At 30.7% G+C, this 23788-nt stretch overlaps 2 protein-coding genes and 1 pseudogene across 2 annotated transcripts; all 3 read left to right on the top strand.

The window, feature by feature from the left end:
- The first annotated feature begins 2524 nt into the window (after window positions 1-2524).
- Window positions 2525-3928, top strand: LOC126553285 (uncharacterized; annotated as a pseudogene).
- A 13933-nt stretch (window positions 3929-17861) lies between these two features.
- On the top strand, window positions 17862-19684 carry LOC126553290 (zinc finger MYM-type protein 5-like). Its single transcript, XM_050208435.1, has 4 exons — window positions 17862-17979; window positions 18336-18446; window positions 18527-18598; window positions 19338-19684. The coding sequence occupies exons 1-4, from the start codon at window positions 17862-17864 to the stop codon at window positions 19682-19684; spliced, it is 648 nt and encodes a 215-aa protein (XP_050064392.1).
- Window positions 19685-19918: 234 nt separating this feature from the next.
- On the top strand, window positions 19919-22314 carry LOC126553289 (zinc finger MYM-type protein 1-like). Its single transcript, XM_050208434.1, has 5 exons — window positions 19919-20303; window positions 20356-20934; window positions 21034-21155; window positions 21824-22130; window positions 22187-22314. The coding sequence occupies exons 1-5, from the start codon at window positions 19919-19921 to the stop codon at window positions 22312-22314; spliced, it is 1521 nt and encodes a 506-aa protein (XP_050064391.1).
- The last annotated feature ends 1474 nt before the right edge of the window (window positions 22315-23788 follow it).

The following is a 23788-nucleotide window of genomic DNA, read 5'->3' as shown; positions in this document are numbered from 1 at the left end:
AATAGAACACATGACAATATAACAAACCACGATTTAGTAAGTGGTCATTATATGAGAGTAAGTATATTATTACAATCAATCTTACTCTCTTTCCAATTCGCCATTGGACAATTTTTGGAAGCCACCAAATTATGGTGGCTCATAAAATAAAAGATCAGTAAAATAAAGTATCGTAGTACCACAGTTTTAGATAGATTGGGTACCTGCACGCGGCAGTACGAAAACATGGTCCCCTGGGCTGGTCGGTCGCACATTACTATATCCCCGAAAGCTTTGTACAAAATGAAATTATAAACGTTCGATAGGAAATGTTCCTGGCTTTCCGAATATATTGGTTTGATGCGTCGCCACCTTCCGGAACATTGTCAAAAAAATCAAAAACGCGCATGGGACCTGCACGCGGCAGTGAAAACATGGTCCCCTGGGCTGGTCGGTCGCACATTACTATATCCCCGAAAGCTTTGTACAAAATGAAATTATAAACGTTCGATAGGAAATGTTCCTGGCTTTCCGAATATATTGGTTTGATGCGTCGCCACCTTCCGGAACATTGTCAAAAAATCAAAAACCGCGAATGGGTCCTGCACGCGGCCGTGCACTCTTGGTCCCCTGGGCTGGTCGGTCGCACATTACTATATCCCCGAAAGCTTTGTACAAAATGAAATTATAAACGTTCGATAGGAAATGTTCCTGGCTTTCCGAATATATTGGTTTGATGCGTCGCCACCTTCCGGAACATTGTCAAAAAAATCAAAAACGGCGAATAGATCGTCGTACCGCGGCCGTGCACTCTGGTCCCCTGGGCTGGTCGGTCGCACATTACTATGTCCCCGAAAGCTTTGTACAAAATTAAATTATAAACGTTCGATAGGAAATGTTCCTGGCTTTCCGAATATATTGGTTTGATGCGTCGCCACCTTCCGGAACATTGTCAAAAAATCAAAAACGGCGCATGGGTACCTGCACGCGGCAGTACGAAAACATGGTCCCCTGGGCTGGTCGGTCGCACATTACTATATCCCCGAAAGCTTTGTACAAAATGAAATTATAAACGTTCGATAGGAAATGTTCCTGGCTTTCCGAATATATTGGTTTGATGCGTCGCCACCTTCCGGAACATTGTCAAAAAAATCAAAAACGCGAATAGATCGTCGTACCGCGGCCGTGCACTCTTGGTCCCCTGGGCTGGTCGGTCGCATATTACTATGTCCCCGAAAGCTTTGTACAAAATAAATTATAAACGTTCGATAGGAAATGTTCCTGGCTTTCCGAATATATTGGTTTGATGCGTCGCCACCTTCCGGAACATTGTCAAAAAAATCAAAAACGCGCGCATGGGTACCTGCACGCGGCAGTACGAAAACATGGCCCTGGCTGGTCGGTCGCACATTACTATCCCCGAAAGCTTTGTACAAAATGAAATTATAAACGTTCGATAGGAAATGTTCCTGGCTTTCCGAATATATTGGTTTGATGCGTCGCCACCTTCCGGAACATTGTCAAAAAATCAAAAACGGCGAATAGATCGTCGTACCGCGGCCGTGCACTCTTGGTCCCCTGGGCTGGTCGGTCGCATATTACTATGTCCCCGAAAGCTTTGAACAAAATGAAATTATAAACGTTCGATAGGAAATTTCCTGGCTTTCCGAATATATTGGTTTGATGCGTCGCCACCTTCCGGAACATTGTCAAATTAATAACCGCGGCCCGCCAGTACTGAAAGATCGTATGCATCTACTGGTACTAATAATATTATCACAGTACATTATATTATAATAGTATTCACTGGGTGAATTACATGGCGCTATCTTGTGCTATAATGTAATTTAAGTGTTTGTGCCTTAAAAATAATAAACTGCAACCAGGCGTACAAGGTTCTTATCATAGGCGGCCGGAAAGATAGTCCCTAGCTATGGTCCCCCACAACTCACACTCGTATTATTTGTTATGAATTCCACATTTCTACAACAAAAGGTTATAAAAGGAAAATGAAAGTTTATAAATTACTCAGTTCTTTGAAGTGGCTTGATATTTTAGATATTTATAAACTCTACAATATTATGTCTGTGCCTATATTAAAATTTAGCCAAGTACAATAATTGTTATTTTTACAATTGTTCACTTCATGTAGTAAGCTGAACTAGTAGCAATCTAACTTGTTAGTTAGTTATACATTTGACTGTCTTATTTTCTTTTTTAATGTGATTTGTGGTGTTAAAAAATATAATAAAATAATAATATACAACTATAAATAAAATAAAAATCAGCTCAGATTATCATATACCTATACCTACCTATTAATCTTAAAAAAAGAATAAATTTAGGACTCAAAAGTTATTGCATGAAAATCTATAATATTGATTGTAATATTACAGTCAAAAATAGCTAAAATATTGCATTAAAAATTTTAAAAACACACTTTTACTATAATACAAAAAAATATAGGTACTATAAATTATAATATAGTTTTTATTTTAAGGTATGATAGGAAAACGGTTCTTAACCTCTAAAAAAAAAAAAAAAAAACGAAAACACTAGAAAAAGAAGGCTTAATTTTAATAGAACATCGCTTAAAAAAATTAAATGCACGGGTCCGGACGAGTTGTATGGTTTAGCAGAGCCTTTGCCGATTGAAGAAAGATGCACATTAGAGGAATTGAAGAGAAAAAAAATAAGTGTATCAAATCTATTACGTTATGCAAAAACCAAAGAGATAGTTAAAATTTGATACCAGAGAACAAATTCCAGTTCCAAATGGTTTGCAGAAAGGCGTAACAGATTAACTGCCTCCGATTTGGAAAAATTTGTAAAATGCGCCAAACTACATCTTGTAGAAATACGGTCTTCAAAAATTAAAATTCATCTGGAAATATAAAAAACCAATAGCATGCAAATATGGCAAGGATATGGAATCTGCAGCTATTAATCTTTTGAAAATAAAATGGGCGTACAAGTCAAGTCAATCGTGTTTATATATTGACGAATTATATCCCTTTAGGAGCCACACCAGGTATATACACCAAGGTTACATCTATATTATGTTATGTTTAAATGTATATAAAATAAAATAAATCTTTAAAAATTAAAGAAATATTCTACGATATTATTTCAAATTTTTAATTGCAGATGGGCTTATTGATCAAAATACTATTTAGAAGTAAAATGTCCATATGCAGCGAGAGACTGTTTAACTTAAACGAGGCTATAGAAACTAAAAAAGTAAGTATCTATAAACTGGATAATTTTATGAAATTAAATAATTAAAACATTTTTTATGATAAATATTAAATGTATATTATACATTAATTATACCTATTATATTACGCATTTACGCTATTAGATCAACTTTTTAAAAATACAAGAAGACGGACAAGTGGTTTTAAAGTGCGACCATAGTTATTTTTATCAAATAATTGGTCAGTTAAAAATACATCAAAATTATTTTTGTTTTTTTTTTGTTGTGTATACGCCAAACTGGACACACATCCAAAAAATAGAATATAATAATCAATTTTGGACTGAAAAATGGAGTGGAAATTAAAAGGTAAAATCAAAAACAATTATACAATAATTATTTGTGCAGCTAATTGTTAATTGTCATTATTTTTGTTACTACATATTCCTAATTGAAAAGTATAATAATTTGATTTTTTTTTCAAAATCCAATCATTATTTGTTCATTTGGTATTAAAACTTTAAATATTTATATAAGACATTGTAAAAATACTAAACATAGTTTAAATATTTGGTATACTATACTTAATACATAATAAAAAATAATAATTTTATTTGGTGTTAGGTTTTACTGTGAATGTTTATGCCAGAGATTGTCGACCCCCAGTATGGTAAACGATTTTTAAGCGATATAATAGAGCCAGAATACATTATGCAAGAAAAAGAAAAAGAAAAAACAAGAAGAAAAAAATTACAAAAAAAAACTATAAAACACAATGTATAGATATAATATACATATAATTCAACTATAATACCTATGCTTTTTGTAAATGTACTTTTGTTATAATTAAAAAGTAAAAAAGCAAATTTTTATAATTTAATTTTTGATTGACTACTCATATATTTTAATTGTAAAAATCTTAATACAAATTTAAATAAACAGTGACTGTATAAAGATCACCTACGCAGCTATTACTAAATTAAATTATATTTTACTATTACCTATAGGCTATAGAGTATAGATATTACATATTATGAATAAGTAATAATGCGATAATTTTAATTTGAACTATGTTGCATTACAGATTTTATGATCTATAAATAGGTCCATATATTTAGGTAAGCAGTGACTTAAATTTTAATTGTTAGTTCATGAGTGGACATTTAAAATATTACGTCAGAATTTACGTGATTTTATAATGATGCGAAAGGAGAAACGTCTTGAACGAACATAGACTTATAAACGCGCTCCCAAATCTAGCACTTGTCGGCCGCCGACAACTGCGAATGTGGGCGTGGTTTACACGCCGCGCGCTTGCGGATCACAAAAACACTTAATAGCGCATTCTCTTGGCCGTTGCATACGTTTCGCTTTTGGTAGAGCGTCCTCTTAATAATTTATTTGAATAACTCAATCTTTTGACTGTGTTTTTAACTACAGCGAAATTGCGTTTAGCTTTTTGTGGTGTAGAAAAATGTTCGTGAGTCATATCACCGATTCTTGAAGAAAACCAACATTTTCTTATTTTTGGAGTAGCCATTTCATCTTCTGAGATTGTTCACTAAAATATTAAGCAAATAAGTCAATAATTCAATTCAAATAATATATTTACTATACATACCGTTTGTGCTTATCAAAATCTGCTACATCAAGAGTTGATTCATTTTGTAGAGAAGTTGTACAAACGGTGAAATTGTCAATATCATCATCATCAGTTTGACTAGGTACTTAATTATTAAACGTTCAAGATAGTACAATATTTAAAATAATAAGTTAATTGAAAATACACACCAATCAAGTACGTCAACACCCAAATCTGTAATAGTCACCGTTTCAACAGACGAAGGATAGCTATTAGGTGATGCAGACTGTGTATTCATATTACAATATTCACTGCAATAATTATCAAGTATTATTATAAACAATCAAGACAAATTTTGTCACACCCAAAAAATCATTACATTTCAACATCATTTGTAGTTGACGCAGCTAATATTGGTAGAGCATTTGACATTAAAACTTTACGACTAGTACTCATAAGATAGTCAGAGGTTTAAAATGCAATGAACATATTTACTATAGGTTTTTCAATAGTTTAACCTGCAGTCCAAGAGATTTGACCATAAAAATCTCTTTTCTTCAGTTTTCGGAAAAAACTGAAAAACAAATTGAAATAGTTTGAGCAACAAAAAAAAAAGAAATAAATAAGCGAGAATATCATATAAATACAGCTAAAATAGTTTAAATACTTACAAATGAAATGAAATGCTTGGAGCATCCACATTTTTAAGTCCACAGATCACACATTTCACTGAGTACACCATTATAATATATTTAGTAGAGCTAAAATACTATTAAATTGATGGACTGGTTATTAACGAAAGTTAAACTTCAATAATTAACAATAAAAGTAACAAAAGAAAACGTATAACAATTAAGACATAAGTCAACGTTAAACGCACGATTCAAATCGCAAAATGCAAGTGATATAGAATATCGGTTATCACTAATCAGTGTTCTATGCTATATCATGCATGGAAAAACACACAAACCATGGAAGAAAAGATATTTTTTTTGCTGAGTAGGATAGAAGATACGATTTTTATATTGCTGTCTCTCTTTTTTATTCGGGAACGCTGCTCGCTATGTAACTAGTATACACAGGGCCTGTGCGACGGCTGCACACCAAGCCCGATGACGCGTGTACGCGTGTGTGTGCGCTTCCAGCGATCAACACGTAGCGCGTCGTGTGTGATCCTTCGTCGTCGTTTGAATGATCGATAACCCTGTGGAGGAGGGGGAAGAGTGGACTGTATAAATAATTGACTATTAACAACAAAGTTATTGGGTAGGAAAATAAACAAGAACTATTTATTACAATGGTTTATTATAAATACGACTTAACAACTAGGGTTAGTAATAAGTAAAGGCGCGATCACAATCCGATCGGCAATCAAAATAATTCAAATAAAATAAATATCTTTCGCGTGTGACGAATATAATAGAATAAGGTAAACAACAATAAAGTTTTGTGTACGACCTGATAATAGGTTGATTCGAAGTGATAAGGCGGGGCTGGTACGATTGGCGTGGAACGACACTCAGCTGGCGGAGATTAAAACTGGTTGCGACGATATATCGAACGTCATCTAAGGCGAATTCGACCAACGAATCAACGATCTCGTGGACTTCCGTGTGATGACCCGATGTGGTTAGAATTTGACACTCGCGAATAGCGACACGGCGTAAATCACGACGCACACAGCGGAGGAGCCGACGGATTTGACAAGCGTAAAGAGAAAAGGAAACAGACCACGCGACACAGAACAAGACGCGTGACCACGTGGGGAACCCTGCACAACCGCACAAACGAGCGGGTAATGGCGACACTATGTCGTGATATCGGCACTGATGACCGAACAACTCGGAATCGCGGAACACAGCGACGTGCGCGACGAGCTGGTGAGCAGCGGGGCTCAGAAAACGAAAGAAAAACAAACAAATGATGGCTTGATGACGGCGACGGAGCACCGGTTCGCGGCGGCAAAGGCGTGCGACCTTACACGGGATGACCATATGCCTAGACGGCTGACAAAACACAACACACGAGATGGTGGGTGCCGGCGGCCAACGGCTAGACCGCGACGGTAGAGTCCCCTCCCCGGAGGTACAAAGTCCGCTCGCGCAATAACTCCGGCGGCGGAGTGACAGGGTGAAAACCTTACGACCCGATTTGATAGTGTATCCAACAGGGCCTATCCATTATGTATTATCTATGACAGTACATCATACATGTCAAACCATGTGTATTTCCTAAAAATTTTGTTTTCTTAATTCAAGCTGAGATTTTGATAAAGCAATATTACTTATTTAAAAAATTGAATTACTAAATTATTCTTAAGTTTGTTATTTAAGCAGTTATGAACATATAATGTTGTATACTTCATAAGACCATAATATGTAGGCTAGACATAGTAACTGTAAGATACCTTTTTGAAAAATTATATCTTTTATCAATTTTTAATATTTTTTAAATAAGCTACTAAATAATTTCTGTAGAAAAGAAGAGTTCTTATTTGTATAACAAGAGTTTATATTTGTACTGGATACTTTTTAAGTTGTACAGAAAATCTAAATTTTTAAATTATGGTTTTATGAATATTCATTAGCTGCGTTTAGGTAGAGATGATTTTGCAGAGTTTTGACACACTACATCCTAACATGTGTATAAAAGAAAATAGATAGGATAGTCCATTTTCGATAAACCTTCTTGAAATTAACATATTAATAATAGAAAGTTATTTATTAACAATGTAAAAGAAATAAAACAAAAAGCGGGCAAGTGAGTACCGCTCTGCTGTACATTAGGTGCCGTATGGATCATTATTATATATTATAGGAGTGTTAAATTTGAATCCAATGATAGTTATCATTGTATACGAAAAACGATTCTGAACGAAGATGATTTGTCAGCCTAGGATATAATTTCTAGTGGTTGGTGAAAAAGGTGGTTTATGTTTTAATGGCCTGAATACAACAAAATTTAGGTTCTTTTATAATAATTGTAAGTTAAACTTATGAAAAACCTTGTATTAAATTTTCAACTCTTAGCTACTTATACAAACATTTTTATGAAATATACCTACAAAATAATTTGCAAATATTCATGGTTTTGACGAATTGTTGTCAATATTTGAACTTCAAATGCTAATAAAAAAAAACTGTGCCTATGTATTCTTATAATTTTATAATCACTATAATAATAACTTATGAGGAACTTTGCATTAAATTTTCAAGTATTTTGATAGGGGCAAAAAGATTTTATCGACACATAAAAAAACAATTTTCAGAAAAATTGAAAATTTCAGTTGTCTATAAATAGCTCAAAAAAAGTCAAAATATTTTGAAAATTAAATCACGTAAAGAAAACGCTAATCTTAATAACTGGTAAAATTTTCAAGTATCTACGACTTATACTTTTTGAATTATAACAAATATCAAAAATCGTTTGAGGCTAAACCGTTATTTAGCGCGGTTTTGTAAAAATTTAAATTTCAAACACTCGTAAAAATTTTTTGTCTGAATCCGGTAGAGTTTTTTTTTACAGATATTTGAAGAAAAATGTATGGAGAACCTTGTACCAAATTTTCAAAACTTAGTTATAAAAGAAAAAAATTTTATGATTTTCCAACTTCAAAATTACTTGCAAATTTTCGCGTTTTCGACAGATTTCGTAAAAATTTGAACTATAAACGTTTATAAAAAAATATTGTGACTAACGATTTTTAATTTTTTTTAGCTACATTAAAAAAAACTCATAAGGAACCTTGTATTAAATTTTCAAAACTTTTTGGTCATCCAAAAATTTTTTATCGACACTTTAAAAAAAATTTCTCAAAAAAATCGAAAATATCAGTGGTCTATGAATAACTCAAAAAAAGTCAAAATTTTTTGAAAATTTAACTATATACGGATACCACTAACATAAACATTTGGTGAAAATTTCAATTATTTTCAGTGATAAGTTTTTGAATTACAACCATAAAAAAAATCGATTTGGTCGAAAACTGGTTTTGCGTAAAAATTCCTGTTTTTAAGTCATTTTTTTTTTTTAGTTTTTCCCGGCGCTTTTGAAAACTATTGAAAATTTTTTACTTTTGACCCCCCAAAGTACAAACTACATTCACTTTTCTATCCGAAACAGGGTCCACTTTTTAAAATCGGAGCACTTTTACTGCTCCAAAACGTGGTGACAGACACAAAAAAAAAAATAAATAAATAAAAAAAAAAAAAACACACATCATTGTAAAATCAATACATTCATCACTTTGTTCAGAATCTAAAATAACTTAGGTTTAAAAATTATCTCAATTTAAGATCATTATTCATCATATACAATGCTTTATCATTGAATTAAAATTTAACACTACTACAACTAGAGTTATTTAAGTTCTTGGTATTTTTTTACTTTTTACTTTTTATCGTATCAATCATTTGATAAATTAATTAAAATATAAAAACCAAACCCTATTCACTTGTCATTATAGTTGTTTTTACTATAAATCGTTCTAGTAAGCTGTATTACTGGTACATTTTTTGGTTTTTAAAAATAGTCAAATCAAAAATTATGTTCAAAAAACATCGAATTGCGTTTTTTTGGAAAATTCAAAATTTACACAAGGTTTAAATCAGTATGATATACAATTTCATTTCCGTCGTCTGTAGCTCTATTACCCACTGTTTATAACTCGTAAGAGTGATATTGAAAACTATCGCACAATTACAAAAAAGTGAAGAACTTTATTTTTTTTTGAATAAAAAATTAACAAAATGAAAATTGTCTTTTTATAAGTACACTATTATAACTGGGATAATAATGGGTCGAACACTACCCAGTTTGGCCCTGATGGAGAGTGTGTTTATATGCTCCCATTGCCGTTGTCTAATGCATTTAGATGCACATTGTACCACTTGTAATTGTCATATGTTCAAAACTTTGGATTTTTAATATCATTTCCATTTTATTTACATGCAATATTATCTTAATTCGTAACACACATATTGAAACGCACGATCAATATCTTAAACTACTAAAATTATTGGTATTGTGAATAGTGTAAATATCACTCAATAAACTACCTACTTATATTTGGTTTCTAGAACATGATAATGTAGCAAACAATGATGGTGCCGAAGCTGTATTAGAACCAGGTAAATTAATGTATTATTTTATTGAATATTTATAATTAATACATCACATTAATATACCTATAATGTTCAAATTAAAATTTATAATTTATTAGTTGGAATAATTTTGTCTTGTTATTTTTAGACAAATCAACTACTAAAATTTACGAAGACGAGACATTTAATAGTCCCAGTAAGTAAGATTAGTCATTACACACATCATTTAAATAAAGTTAATGATTTTATAAATACAAAAAAACAAATGGCAATATTAATTACTGATATGTAGCCTACTAGCCTATCTAATTTGTGTCCACAGATACAGATGGCCAAAAAATCACGTACTGATGCTTATTAACGCCTTTCAAAAATATAAGTATATGGTTTCTTTAACTACAATAAGAAAAGAAAAGATATGGCCAGCAATTTTCAAACATTTAAAAAGTACTAATATAAATAAAACAACAGCATAATGCGACAACAAGTGGAACAATTCAAGAAAATTGTATCTAAAAAAACAGAGGAATAAAAAAAAGCCAATAGTTCTGGACAAAGTGCTTTTTATTTTAAACTCGAGGAGGAATTCGATAAAATTTATGAAGAAGAACCCTCTATCTGTCTAGTGGTATTAGCAGGAAATCTGATAGAAGAAGAAAAAGGAAAGATTCGTGCCCAAGACAATGATGATACCAAAAAAATGACTAAAGTAAAAAAAACAAAGGTAGACTCTATAAATAGCATGTATTTACTCATCGAAAAAAAGAGGAAAATCGTCAAAAAATACACATGGAAATGATGGAAATGAAATAAGTCATCGAGTAAACATTGCTAGGGTTAAGTGTCTGTTGAAGTTCTTATCTGAAAAGTCATAATAAATATGTGCTGATAACTGACATCTAAACATTCTATTACATTTCACCTTATTAAATAATAAAATAATAATTACACAATAATTTTAAAAAGTGACTAAAATGCTTTAATATAATACAGGTGAATTTAAGTTATTAGTATATTTTGTAAGTAGGTCACTGATTACAAACAATAATTTAATATAAGATGAATAAAACGTAAATTCAGAAAATATATAATATATGTTGGTTTGTACTTAATTTCAACATTTAGATATATATATATATATATATATATATATTATATATTTTCTGAATTTACGTTTTATTCATCTTATATTAAATTATTGTTTGTAATCAGTGACCTACTTACAAAATATACTATATACATTAAAAACATACAAAAATAAATTAAATTAATACAAATTAAAAATTATCTAGGTAAGTACTACTTTGTGTACAACATTCCTGGTTAATCTGTCTTTCGCTAACACGAAGAGATTTGATGGTTTTCCTACACGTGAGCAGGCAACGACGAAGGTCTGAAATTATATGAACAGTGTTGTCTCGACGTATGATTTTGAGGTCTCTGTTGTTAACTGGATCACCAACCATAATAACAGCAACTTCATCTACGGTTGGCGCGTTGAACCTTCCAGCGTGTTCTCCTGAAGGTACTTTGTTGGCTTTGATGACAATTTGATAATTATCATTTCTTAATTGAGGCGATACTCTTTTAAATAATTGGATAAGTTGATTATAATTTTCAAAAAAGTTTTCCAAAGATTCCACAATTGCTCTCTCTTCTGCTTGTTCGATGAAATTATGCAGGCACCGAGTTGTTACGCGTTCCTCACAACTGCCCATAAAATAAATTTGGAGAAACTTTGGATCATCATTAGGCATTGGCATTAATGACCCAATCTTGTGGTACACTTGGCCTTGGATTTTGAACGTAGTTACAAAATTATTTCCATCAGATGTGAGGTCGCAAATTTTAGTTGCGCCAAAGGACGTTATTTGGAAGCAAGAATTGAATTTGCGTGTCTTACGTAAAATTAATTTCGAATCGTCTGATTCACCAGCAAGAAATGATTTTAAAGGTTCCGGTGGAATAGGAAGAGGTGCCAGTACAACTTTTCCAGATGCACAACACATACCAATCGTTTCATTGCGGAATTTTAAAGCTTGACAATATTGGCATATTTTATCCATTGCACCAATTATAATTTTAGTACCTACAGAGTAATTGATATCTGGTGCATATTCGAACGCAAGGCGAACGAATGATGCACGTGTTAATGCACGGTTGGTTTGTTGTCGCTCTCTGTCAAGTTCTCTAAATGTGGCTATGTGCCGTTTTCGCGCCGATCTTGTTCTCAATATATTTTGTCGTAGACGTTCATCACGCTGTTCTCGAGACTCTTGTCTGCGAATTTCTGCTGTTCTGATTTGTTGAGCTGCGTTTCTTGCTGCAATTTGTTCTTCCGATTCATGAGCTCTATTAGCACGCATACGTCGTGCATTTTTACTATACTGATTGTGTAGGTTATATTTCCGCGGCATTAAACTTAATTTAAAAAAAAATTAAAGAATATTCAATACTGAACACTGCACAATAATAACACAATACCAAGTATTTATGGTTAGTGTGTAGGTAAAGTAAAATACGAAAACACTAAACCGATACAAATTAAACTGTATAAATAAAAATAACAAACAAAACTCCTAACGACGCGATTAACTCGATAATGACTGACTCGGTCAGATGGTTACCAAATGTTATCAAAATCCGTAATTCATTATATTAATTTTATATATTACCATAGCAACCACAAATAAATAAATATTATTCTCAAATCTTATAACCCCCATAGCAACCATTTATAAACAAAAATGTCTATCGTAAATCTCAATATTCCTGTTTGAGCACATATTATTAATAATACATATTGAAAAAAAACTATTCTATATTTTAAGTTGGACCATATTATAAATGGTTACCAAATTTTATCAAAATCCGTTCAGTAGTTTCGGAGTTTATAGCGAACATACATCGTGACACGAAATTTTTATATATATAGATTATATAAATGGAGCCAAAAATGTATAAAAATTCATCAATTGAGAACAGCTGAACCGATTTCGCTAATTCTTTTTTTGTTGTATTCGTAATTATCTAGGCAAGATTCTTATGTAAGAAATAGTTAAGAAAGTTACACGGAAAATTAAAAAAAAAATTAAAAAAATACCGATGATTACTACCATGGTGACAATTGTTTATTATTATTATTTATTTTACCCGTTTTTGAAACATTTTTTATAATGATTCTCTTTTATTGGTCGCTTAACATGATAATATACTGCTCGCATTATCATAAGAGAGTCTCACGGGCAACGCCAAAAAGAATGACTATAATATTATTACTTGACTAATTCACTGACTGATTAATGTAGAGCCTGAACAATGATAGATTAATGCTTGCAATTTACACGGTACCTTCGTAAAATCGTACCACAAATTTAGTGTGCAATAAGAAAGCATTTTAAAGTGGTGCTTGCACAAGTTTTTTGAGAATCAAAATGGTCAATGAAAATGTCTAATATTTGAACACCGTTAAACCGAATATTAAATAACAAATTAATCAAAATTCGTATCATATAATAAAATTGGAATTTTTAACGGGCAACAAAGTGCACGGGGTCGGCTAGTATATCTAATATATAAATGTGAAAATGAAAATCTTTGAGTGATATGTTCTCGGAAACTACAGAACCGATCGTTATGATTTTTTTTTTTTAATTGAAGAGCTCATTGCGGAGAAGGTTTATGGCATTTGATCGATTTTCTAACTTTAAAAACAAAGGAGTTATCAATTATCATAAATAATGACCTGTTACGTAGATTTAGTGGGTGAGGTTTGCGGTACGGTAGTGGACGGTGGCTAGACGTGGCCGCCCAAATTTCCCCTTCCCTATCACCGTTGCGCGACGTGATAGTTCATATCGTTTTCGTCTGTAGAACACGATTGCGTACGGTCTTTATCGACATACGCAATCGTGAACATTAAATGTTCACGATTGCGTACGATTTTTATCTGCAACTTTGAAGCACTGTTGCCATTTGCTTTGAACTTATAGAACAGGGGTGGCCAAACTTTTTTTGATCACGATCTACTAAAAATATACTCGAAATAATATGATCGACTTTGAAATTGTCCAAGATCGACCGGTCGATTGCGATCGACTGTTTGGCCGCCCAATTATTCTATAATATAGAACATACAATTTAAAATTAATTGAGATCCGATAGGTGATATTTGATAGGCGATAATGAAATCGGTTATTTTACTAGGATATTTTAGGATATTCGCACTCGATAAAATATTATGTATACTGCAGTATACCTATCATTTAATAACTCAGTGAATAACCGTCGTTGGATTATCAACTTCCTCGCGTGTTTCGTGTTTTTCTAGTGAAATATGGAAAATAAAGCTAATTTTATAACTTCTGAAAAAAGTAAACCACTAGTTTTACTAAATTTGCATAAATATCGGTTTATTAGAGAAAGAAAGGACGGAATGAAAAAATGGTTGTGTACAAAAAAAACATGTTATGCGAGTATTTTGACAAATGGAGAGTATGTCCATGAAACAATTAATGAACACAACCACACTGAAAATTCAAAACAGAACATTGAACGACAAGTATTACGGGAAGCTTGTAAAAGAAAATCAAATGATACTATTTGCGTAAGACCCATAAAAATAATTAAAACCGAACTTATGGGGAACAGTCACTCTGAAATCGAACACAGAGATGTACGATCAATTCGAAAAGCAATGTACGATAAACGTCGAAAAAATTATCCCGCTTTTCCAAAATCACTAAATGAGTCAATTGAACAACTTAAAGCAATGGAAGATGACGATGTAATACAATTTCAAGGTAAACAATTTGTTTTTATTCCCGACAATAAATCGTTTGTTTGTGTTACTACAGAACAAAATCTTTATTTTATGACAAGTACAAGTGAATTTTTCGCTGATGGTACTTTCAATTATGCACCAAATTTTTTTGCCCAACTGTACACAATCAATGGTTATAAAAATGGGTTTTATGTACCAGTGGCATACTTTTTATTACCAAATAAATCAAAAAAAATCTACGCAGAAATGTGGTTGTTTTTACAAGAATTATGCGAAAAAATTGTTTTTAAAAATTCATTGGTTCTTAAATTACATTTGGATTTTGAAATCAGTGCCCATGAAGCGGCAAAAGAAGTTTTCCCAAACATCGAAATAGATGCATGTCGATTTCACTTAGGACAGTCTTGGTGGCGCAAAGTGAGTTTATTGAATTAAATAAATAAAAATCAACAGTAAATCAATACATTTGCGTTATTTGTAGATTAATTCTGAAAAAGAACTTCGTTTGGTCTACACTAAAAACACCGATTTGGGAAAATGGTTAAAACTTTTTTTTGGATTACCATTTTTACCTTTTCAAGATATTCAAAATGCGTTTGGTGAACTCATATCAATTTGTCCCGATTTAAATATTGGATGTTTGTTTTCTGACTACATTTTAAATACATACGTGGAGAATGGTTGTTTATTTCCACCAGAAATTTGGGCACAAGAGCCATCCGAAAATCCTCAGTAAATATTCAACTATATAATTGCTATAATAACTATGATTTTGTATTTATTTTTATTTTTTTTTAAGTACGACAAATGGATCTGAAAGTTTTCATCGAACTTACAACGCTCAATTTCATAGCTCCCATCCTTCTGTCCATGTAGTTATTTCAATTCTAAAAGAAACGCAAGTGGAAACATGTACGAAAATTCAATCAGTATTTAAAGGTCGGATTAAAAAAATGGAAAATGCTGATTTAATTCGTATAAAAGAAGCCATGAAAGAATATAACAAGTACAAAATTCATAAAAATATTATAACATATTTGTCAAAAATGTGTTATTTAAGTGGTACCAAGATATAATATTTTTTATTATATTATTTTAACATTTTATTATTTTTAAATTTTTAATTTTGTATACTATATTATAACATATTTGTCGAAAATTGAGATTTTTAAGTAGTACCAAGTATAACATTTTTTTATTAAATTATTTTAACATTTTATTATTTTTAAATTTTAAATTTGTATACTATATTATAACATATTTGTCGAAAATTGAGATTTTTAAGTAGTACCAAGTATAACATTTTTATTTATTATTATTTTAACATTTTATTATTTTTAGTTATTTAATTTTGTATACTATATTATAACATATTTGTCGAAAATTGAGATTTTTAAGTGGTACCATAACTTAAGTAATTTTTCCAATATTTAAATTTTACTGATCACAAATAAAAACATAAATTTGGCAACGTTGCACAGTAAATCGTACGCAATCGTTTGACTTTTGGGGTAAATATTAAAGTTAATGGTTTAACGTACGCAATCGTGTTCATGTACGCAATCGTGTTCTCAAAAAGATACATCGTACGCAATCGTGTGGTACCCGTTTTCGTTGCTAATGGAAAACTTGATCATATACTATGGATGGACCCACCGCGTATTAAATCAATACAAAAAAAATGTATGCAAAACGGAAAATGTTCAAAAGATTTTCCGAAACTGTTTACTATTACGACATAATCCGAACATGATGGTTATCCAAAATATCGTCTTCGATTACCTGATGATGGCGGGAAAACTTTTCAGCTTAGGAAATCCGATAATCGCATGGTCACATTTTTTCACAATTTTTCAACTTTTAATACACCTTGAAAATGGCAAAGGCGTCTATTTCACTGATCAAAATGCTCGCGAAAGACTTGAAAATGTTAGAAACACCACTCTTATGGTTTTTTTTGAACTTTGCTCCCATGACAAATTCGCGAAAACATTGCTTTATATTGAAGTTCCATCTTACTACACTTTTACTAATAATCGTTTCAATAGAATAAAACAAAGAGAGCCAATTGTAGAATACCCTGGAGTCAAGAAATCTAATGTGCTCGGTCAAGTATACATTATTCATCCAAGTAATGTTGAGTATTATTATTTACGTATGCTTTTGCTTCACGTCCGTGGAACAACTTTATTTTTAGATTTAAAAACTGTTGATGACGTTATCCACCCTACATTTCAAAGAGCTGACCAAGCGCTTGATCTGTTACAAGATGAAAGTCATTGGAATTCTACTCTCGAAGAAGCTGCTTTAAATCAGTGTCGAATCTAAGAGAATATTTTGTTACTATGATAGCATTTAGCCACATTACTAATTTAACAGAACTGTGGGAAAATCACAAAAATAAAATGTCATTAGATATTTTACAGCAAGAAATGCATAGTTCTATAAATTGCGATTTAGCTGTCACTCCATATATTTTGAATAAAACTTAAATATTAATAGAACATTATCTTCTGAAAATATCTGAAAAGAATCTGTGTGATTTTAACATGGAATCACTGTTACGAACTGATGACAAGGCCGTATTAAGGGGGGGGGTCTAGTCGGGGCCGCAGCCCCGGGGCCCTCTCGAGTACCCAAGTGAAAGGGGGCCCAAATAATTTTAAGCCGATACACATTTTTCAGCAATTTAAAAAAATAGTTTTTCTGTATTTTAAAAATAATTTTTTTAATCGATAAAAATAAGTAAATAGTAAATACCTACAAAATCACTATGGTAGAAAAGACGCATTTTACTGTTATTTAATACTTTCATTGATATAATTAATAATATCATCGATATGTAATAATGTCATTTATATCTGGTAATACCATAGACATATAATATACAAGTCTGTGGGTAATACTGCCAGTATTAGTGAAATACGGGAAATCTGCGCTCTAGTATTGTATAATATCTTATCTCAACGCATTTAAGTTATTTATAGCAACCCGTAGTGCTTATGATATATTATTTTAGACGATCTAGTATCATTTTATAAAACTCCTGCAAATACGAGACTAATGACTACGAACTAATAATATTAATTTAATTAGATATTTTTGCCATTTTCGGTTAAATATTATTACAGTTCTCATTTCTACTGTGTACAGTGTTATTTCTCAATTTCTCATATTGTATTAAAATAAAAAAACCGGATAATCATATTTTTTTCTAAAATGATGAAATCTAAAGTTTTGAGTGGATCAGCGAAAAGAAAGAAGAAAGAGAAGCAAACAAAAAATATTTTACTAACTAATAAAAAAATTAACAGTTTATTTAGATGCATTCGACCTGGTAAGTTCAAAGCATTCAAATTATCATAGTTATTATGGAATACCTATATCAATACATGTTATTTTCAGAGTTTAACATTTTTAAAACTAAATTTAGTATATAATATATTTATAAATCAATAATATTTTGAACCTTTATCTTGGCCATTTATTGAAAAAGAAATTATCTTTTATATAAACATGAATGAAATATTTGATATTGTTATAATTTTTAAGCAATGAACTAAAAAAACTACTCTTTTATTAACTATTTAGGTATTAAAAATTAAATATTTTTATTTAATAAGTATTTTATTTGCAAATTTGGTATAATTACTAGTTTTTATTAAAAATTGTATTTTTATAATATTATTATAGGTAATGATAAAGAAGCCAATGGTTTAGCTGAGAGCCAGAGTGACACTACGCTACAAGAAAATTTGTTGGACATCAGCACAAATTGTGGAATTGAAGAAAAATTAATTGAAGGTACCTAAATACCTATAATACTATATTAGTTCATTTTTTATTAAAATTGTTATTTTCACAATATTATTATAATTATAAAGAAGCCAACGGTTCAGCTGAGAGCCAGAGTGATATTGTGCCACATGAAAATTTGTTAGACATCAACACAAACTGTAAAATTGAAAAAAAATTAATTGAAGTTCAGTACCGAATTACATATTTTAGTTCATTTTTGCTATTGTTTGACATTGATGCTGTATTTCATTCTTAGACAATATGGTAAAAGTTAATATTGAAGAAACAACTACTGAACTAAACAGTATAGATTGGAATGTATACAAAGATCCCTTTTTCTGGCCAAAAAACATGCAGAAATCTTTTATCGAGTGCTGTGTGGAAAAAGGACCTGATTATTTTCAAAATTTGAACTCTGATTTTATAAATTCAAAACGTTCAGGTAATTAAAAAATTCTATAAAAAAGTTATTTAAAATCATTAAGTGTTGGTTAATTATGTGTTAATAATATACAAGCAAATACTCAAAGGTACTTAACTAGTTAAAAAGTTAAAGTTAAGTTAAGAAGTTTATTTTTTAACTTAACTAGTTTAATCTATTGTTGATATAACATAGTTGCATAATGCATTAATACATTAATGCATATAAAATATGTATTTTATACTTAATATTTTAAATGATCTTGTATAGGTACTATGAATTTTAATTATAGATTTTTTTATCTTGTTTATCCACTTGTTTTTATTCTAATAACTTAAATTCACCTGTATTATATTAGAGCATTTTAGTCACTTTTTAAAATTATTGTGTAATTATTATTTTATTATTTAATAAGGTGAAATGTAATAGAATGTTTAGATGTCAGTTATCAGTACATATTTATTACGACTTTTCAGATAAGAACTTCAACAGACACTTAACCCTAGCAATGTTTACTCGATCCTTACCTAGTGGACAAAAATGTAATAGAAAATGGCTTCTCTATTCACCTAGTCAAGGATCTGTTTATTGTTTTGTTTGTAAATTGTATGAAAGTTATAGAGAGAATCCCTTTATTTCTGGTGGTTTTGATAAATGGAAAAAATCTGAACGGATTGGCGAACATGAAAATTGTCAACAACACAGAAATGATATCAATAAGTGGTTATTAAGATCTAATACTAACAATGCTGTTAATAAAGATTTATGTCGTCAAATTACTGCTGAAACGAATTATTGGTTTGAAGTAATGAAAAGACTTTAAAAGGAAGAAAAATTCAATAGTCAACACAATGGAAATTATCTAGGCCTATTAGAACTTATTTCAGAATATGATCCTTGCTTAAAGGCTCATATTGAAAAGTACGGAAATCAAGGAAAAGGCAACCCATCATACCTTTCAAAATCCATTTGTAATGAGTTAATGACAATAATGAAAAATAGTTTAACTACTTGTATTATTGGTGAAATAAAGAAATGTAAATATTTTTCGATAATTATGGATTCAACTCCGGATTTGACAAAAGTCGACCAAATGGCCATTATTCTACGTTACTGCACGTCAACAGGTGTGGAAGAAAGACTTCTAGGATTATTTCCCATTAAAGATCATCATGGCCAATCTATGTATAAGGTATTACATAACTTTCTTGAAAAAAGTGAATTAAACATTATGAACATCAGGGGTCAATCTTATGACAACTCCTCAAACATGAGTGGTCAATTTAAAGGGCTTCAAGCTTATGTCAAAAATAAAAATCCATTAGCTGTGTTTATACCTTGTACAGCTCATTCGTTAAACCTAGTTGGAATAAATAGTGTAAATTGTTGTACTGAAGCTGTCAATTTTTTTGATTTTGTACAAAAATTGTATAACTTCTTTAGTGGGTCAACTCACAGGTGGAATATACTTATTAACATATTGAAAAAAAGAAGAAAAAAATAGTGTCAAAGAAAATTCTAGGCGACTTCTTACACTTAAATCCTTAAGTGACACTACATGGTCTTGTCATGTAGAAGCATGTAAAGCAATAGTTGTAAATTATGAACAAATTTCGACTGCGTTAAAAAGTATGTATGATGGTGAAGAAAATTATGTTACAACTATAGATGCTAAATCGTTATGGAAGAAAATGGTTAAAAGAGAAACTGGATATATGTCATTACTTTGGAATGACATCATGGAAATAAGTAACAAAACTTCAACTGAATTACAACATTCAAACTGTGACACAATGAAGGCGATCAACTTGTTTAAATCACTAAAGATTTATGTGTTAAGTTTACGAGACTCAAATTCAATTTATGTAGAAAAAATACCTAATCTTAGTTCTGAAATTACTATTTACTACTCAGATGAAAAGCAAAGAAAAAAAAGAAAAAAATTCCCTGATGGTAGCAAAAATGAAGAAGTGTTAAAAGGAAAAAACAAATTTCGTGTACAGACTCAATTATTTGTTATTGATAAATTTGTTTCAGAATTAAACAAAAGAATTTCAGCTTATGAATATATTGGTGATCATTTTTTATTTATAACACACTTAACTCTTTAATCTAATGCAAAAATTGATTTGAGTGTCTCAACATTTATTTCAAAGTATAAAAATGATATAGATTCTACTTTACCAAACGAACTTGTACAATTTAGAGAATACTGGAGGCTTTGTCAACCTTCTTTTGATCCAGCTGACATTCCCAAACTATTTGACTGGTTTAGTAATCAATCACTCGAAGAGGTATTTCCTTGTATATTTACTTCTTTAAAAATATATTTGACAATTCCTGTAGCTAATTGCTCGGCGGAGAGAGCTTTTTCTAAATTAACTAGAGTTAAAAATAAGTATAGAACCAGTCAAACCCAAGAAAACTTAGATATACAAATGATTTTATATTCATAGAATGATTTGTTAAAATCATTAGACTTAAATGATGTACTAAGAGAGTTAGCTTCAAGTAAAGCAAGAAGAAAAAAATGTATTTAATTAAATTGTTTTTGTTTTATATATTTTTACATTAGTTTTATATTTGTTGTAAATTGTTAATAAATATAAAACTTATTATGAACATCTGTATTTAAATTTATGAAATATGAAGTATTTACTTTTATCATACTAAAATAGTAGGTTTATAGGCATAAATTGTATATACCTCTTAAATTTATAAATTTATAATAGAATTGATAATTTGTGAAATAGTTAAAAAAAAAATGTATTGTTCAGCGAGCGCAGCGAGCGGCTTTGTAAAGCATGTTTTATCAAAAGGGCCCATAAAACATTTCTGCCCCGGGGCCCAATAGGTGCTTAATCCGGCCTTGACTGATGATAATGATAATAATTTTCTTACAGATAGGGCTTATATTGCAGAAACTTCTTATGATTATGATATGCTTTCAAATTACATTCAGGAGAATGAGCCGAAGTTAACAAACGATCAGCAAGTTGTTTATAATACTATTTTAGAAATCATATTGCAAGATACTGGAGAATTAATTTTTCTTGATGCTCCTGGTGGAACTGGCAATACCTTCATGCTGAATCTCTTGCTTGCAAAGCTACGTGCAGAAAGAATAATTTCATTAGCAGTCGCTTCTTCCGGAATAGCAGCAACATTATTACAAAATGGCAGGACAGCACATTCCGCTTTCAAATTACTTTTGGATCTTCAGACTACCGAACGCCCAGTTTGTAGTGTGAAGAAACAAAGTTCTTTGGGTAAATTATTAAGGGAGACACGTTTTATTGTTTGATTGTTTGGGATGAATCAACAGTGGCGAATAAAGGTGGTCCTGAGGCACTTGATAGAACGCTGAGGGATTTTAAAAATAATGATCGCCCAATGGGCGGAGTTGTTATTCTTTTTGCTGGTGACTACACAAATATTGCCAGTTGTGCCTAAAGGCACTAAAAGCGATGAAATCAACGCCTGTCAAAGTCATCATATCTTTGGTCTTACATAAAATCTTTCATATTAACAACCAATATGCGTGTACACATTGGTGGTGATAATAATGCCGAGTTCTTCTCACAACATATTTGAAAATTGGTGACGGAACTTTTCAGAATGATGAGGATAGCATGATACACATAAATTCTACATTTTGGATTTTGGTTCTTGATCAAATAAACTTAATCAACAAAGTTTATTCTGAAATTTCTCCTCTTTCCAATAAATCCAATGAATGGCTTCGTAAACGTGCAATTTTGGCCCGTAAAAATGACACCGTCAACATCATAAACGAAAAATTTCTTTTCATGTTCGAAGCTGATAAAAAAAAAACTATATTTCCATAGATACACTTACTTATCAAGATGAAACTATAGATATCCCAACTGAATTTTTTAATTAATTAAATCCATCAGGTCTCTCCCCCCACCCAAATTTAATTTAAAAATCGGTGCGCCTATTATTCTCATGCGAAATTTAAATGCTCCCAAACTGTGCAATGGAACGAGATTAAAAATATTATTATTGAAAAAAAACTTTATTGAAGCCACTGAACTCTATACATGAAAGGCGCATAGAATCTTAAAATGTGTCCCCCATATGGACAACGCCATATTGATTCCGTTTTCATGGAATAATCAACAATTCATAGAAACATTATACCGCTATTTTTTAAATTATGTTTTTAGATGATCATATAGATACCATAGAAAGGTCTTTAAAAGAAAATTCATAAACTGAACTGTAGATATATTTTTTTTTTATGAATAAAGCGTCCTATTCAGAACACTTACGATATGTTGCAGTTTGATAAAAAATAGAAGACTTTAATAATTAAGATACAATTATCGACGAAAATTAATAAATAATATAACAAATTTAAATTATTAATTGTAATAATCAATGTTCAAATTCGTTTAAATAATAAATGTAATAATTCAAAAAAAGAAATTGTTTTTTTTTTCTTTTGCCTTACTAGGTAATTGTCATGAGTTTTAACCAACCCACAAGTGCGTTTTATATAATTCCAATTACATTGCCTTTGAAATCGGTACATCTACTGATTTACTATATCTAGGAGGGTCTCCCTAGCTGGCAGATAGCTGAAAATTTTATTTTTGGGATTACAATTCAATTTAAATTATAATACTATTAGGCTGGCTACGTTTGATAACATTCTATAAAAAGTTCCTACAATAGGTAGGTACTCTAGAAATATAATGACATTTTCATTTTACTTATGAAGGTGTATATGTACCACCTTAAGTGTTTTATTTAATTATACCCACCTATTCTTTATACGCATAAATTAAAAGCCCAAGGCTTTAAAATATTAAACTTTATTAAGAATAAGATTTTAAACTCAAGACCTTTTTTTTGTTTTTTTTTTTAATTAATTTTTTTTAAAAAAAATATTGAACACACA

The sequence above is a fragment of the Aphis gossypii genome, unplaced genomic scaffold, assembly GCF_020184175.1.
Source record: "Aphis gossypii isolate Hap1 unplaced genomic scaffold, ASM2018417v2 Contig00124, whole genome shotgun sequence".
Lineage (NCBI taxonomy): Eukaryota > Metazoa > Arthropoda > Insecta > Hemiptera > Aphididae > Aphis > Aphis gossypii.
This window is presented reverse-complemented; position numbering and strand designations above follow the sequence as displayed.

Coding starts and splice junctions, on each gene's coding strand:
- LOC126553290 (XM_050208435.1), top strand. CDS start 17,862: ATGATGAAATCTAAAGTTTTGAGTGGATCAGCGAAAAGAAAGAAGAAA. Junction 17,980..18,335: donor ATTTAGATGCATTCGACCTG/GTAAGTTCAAAG, acceptor ATATTATTATAG/GTAATGATAAAGAAGCCAAT. Junction 18,599..19,337: donor GTTAGACATCAACACAAACT/GTAAAATTGAAA, acceptor ACGACTTTTCAG/ATAAGAACTTCAACAGACAC.
- LOC126553289 (XM_050208434.1), top strand. CDS start 19,919: ATGGATTCAACTCCGGATTTGACAAAAGTCGACCAAATGGCCATTATT. Junction 20,935..21,033: donor TTCAGCTTATGAATATATTG/GTGATCATTTTT, acceptor AAAATGATATAG/ATTCTACTTTACCAAACGAA. Junction 21,156..21,823: donor GTAATCAATCACTCGAAGAG/GTATTTCCTTGT, acceptor AATTACATTCAG/GAGAATGAGCCGAAGTTAAC.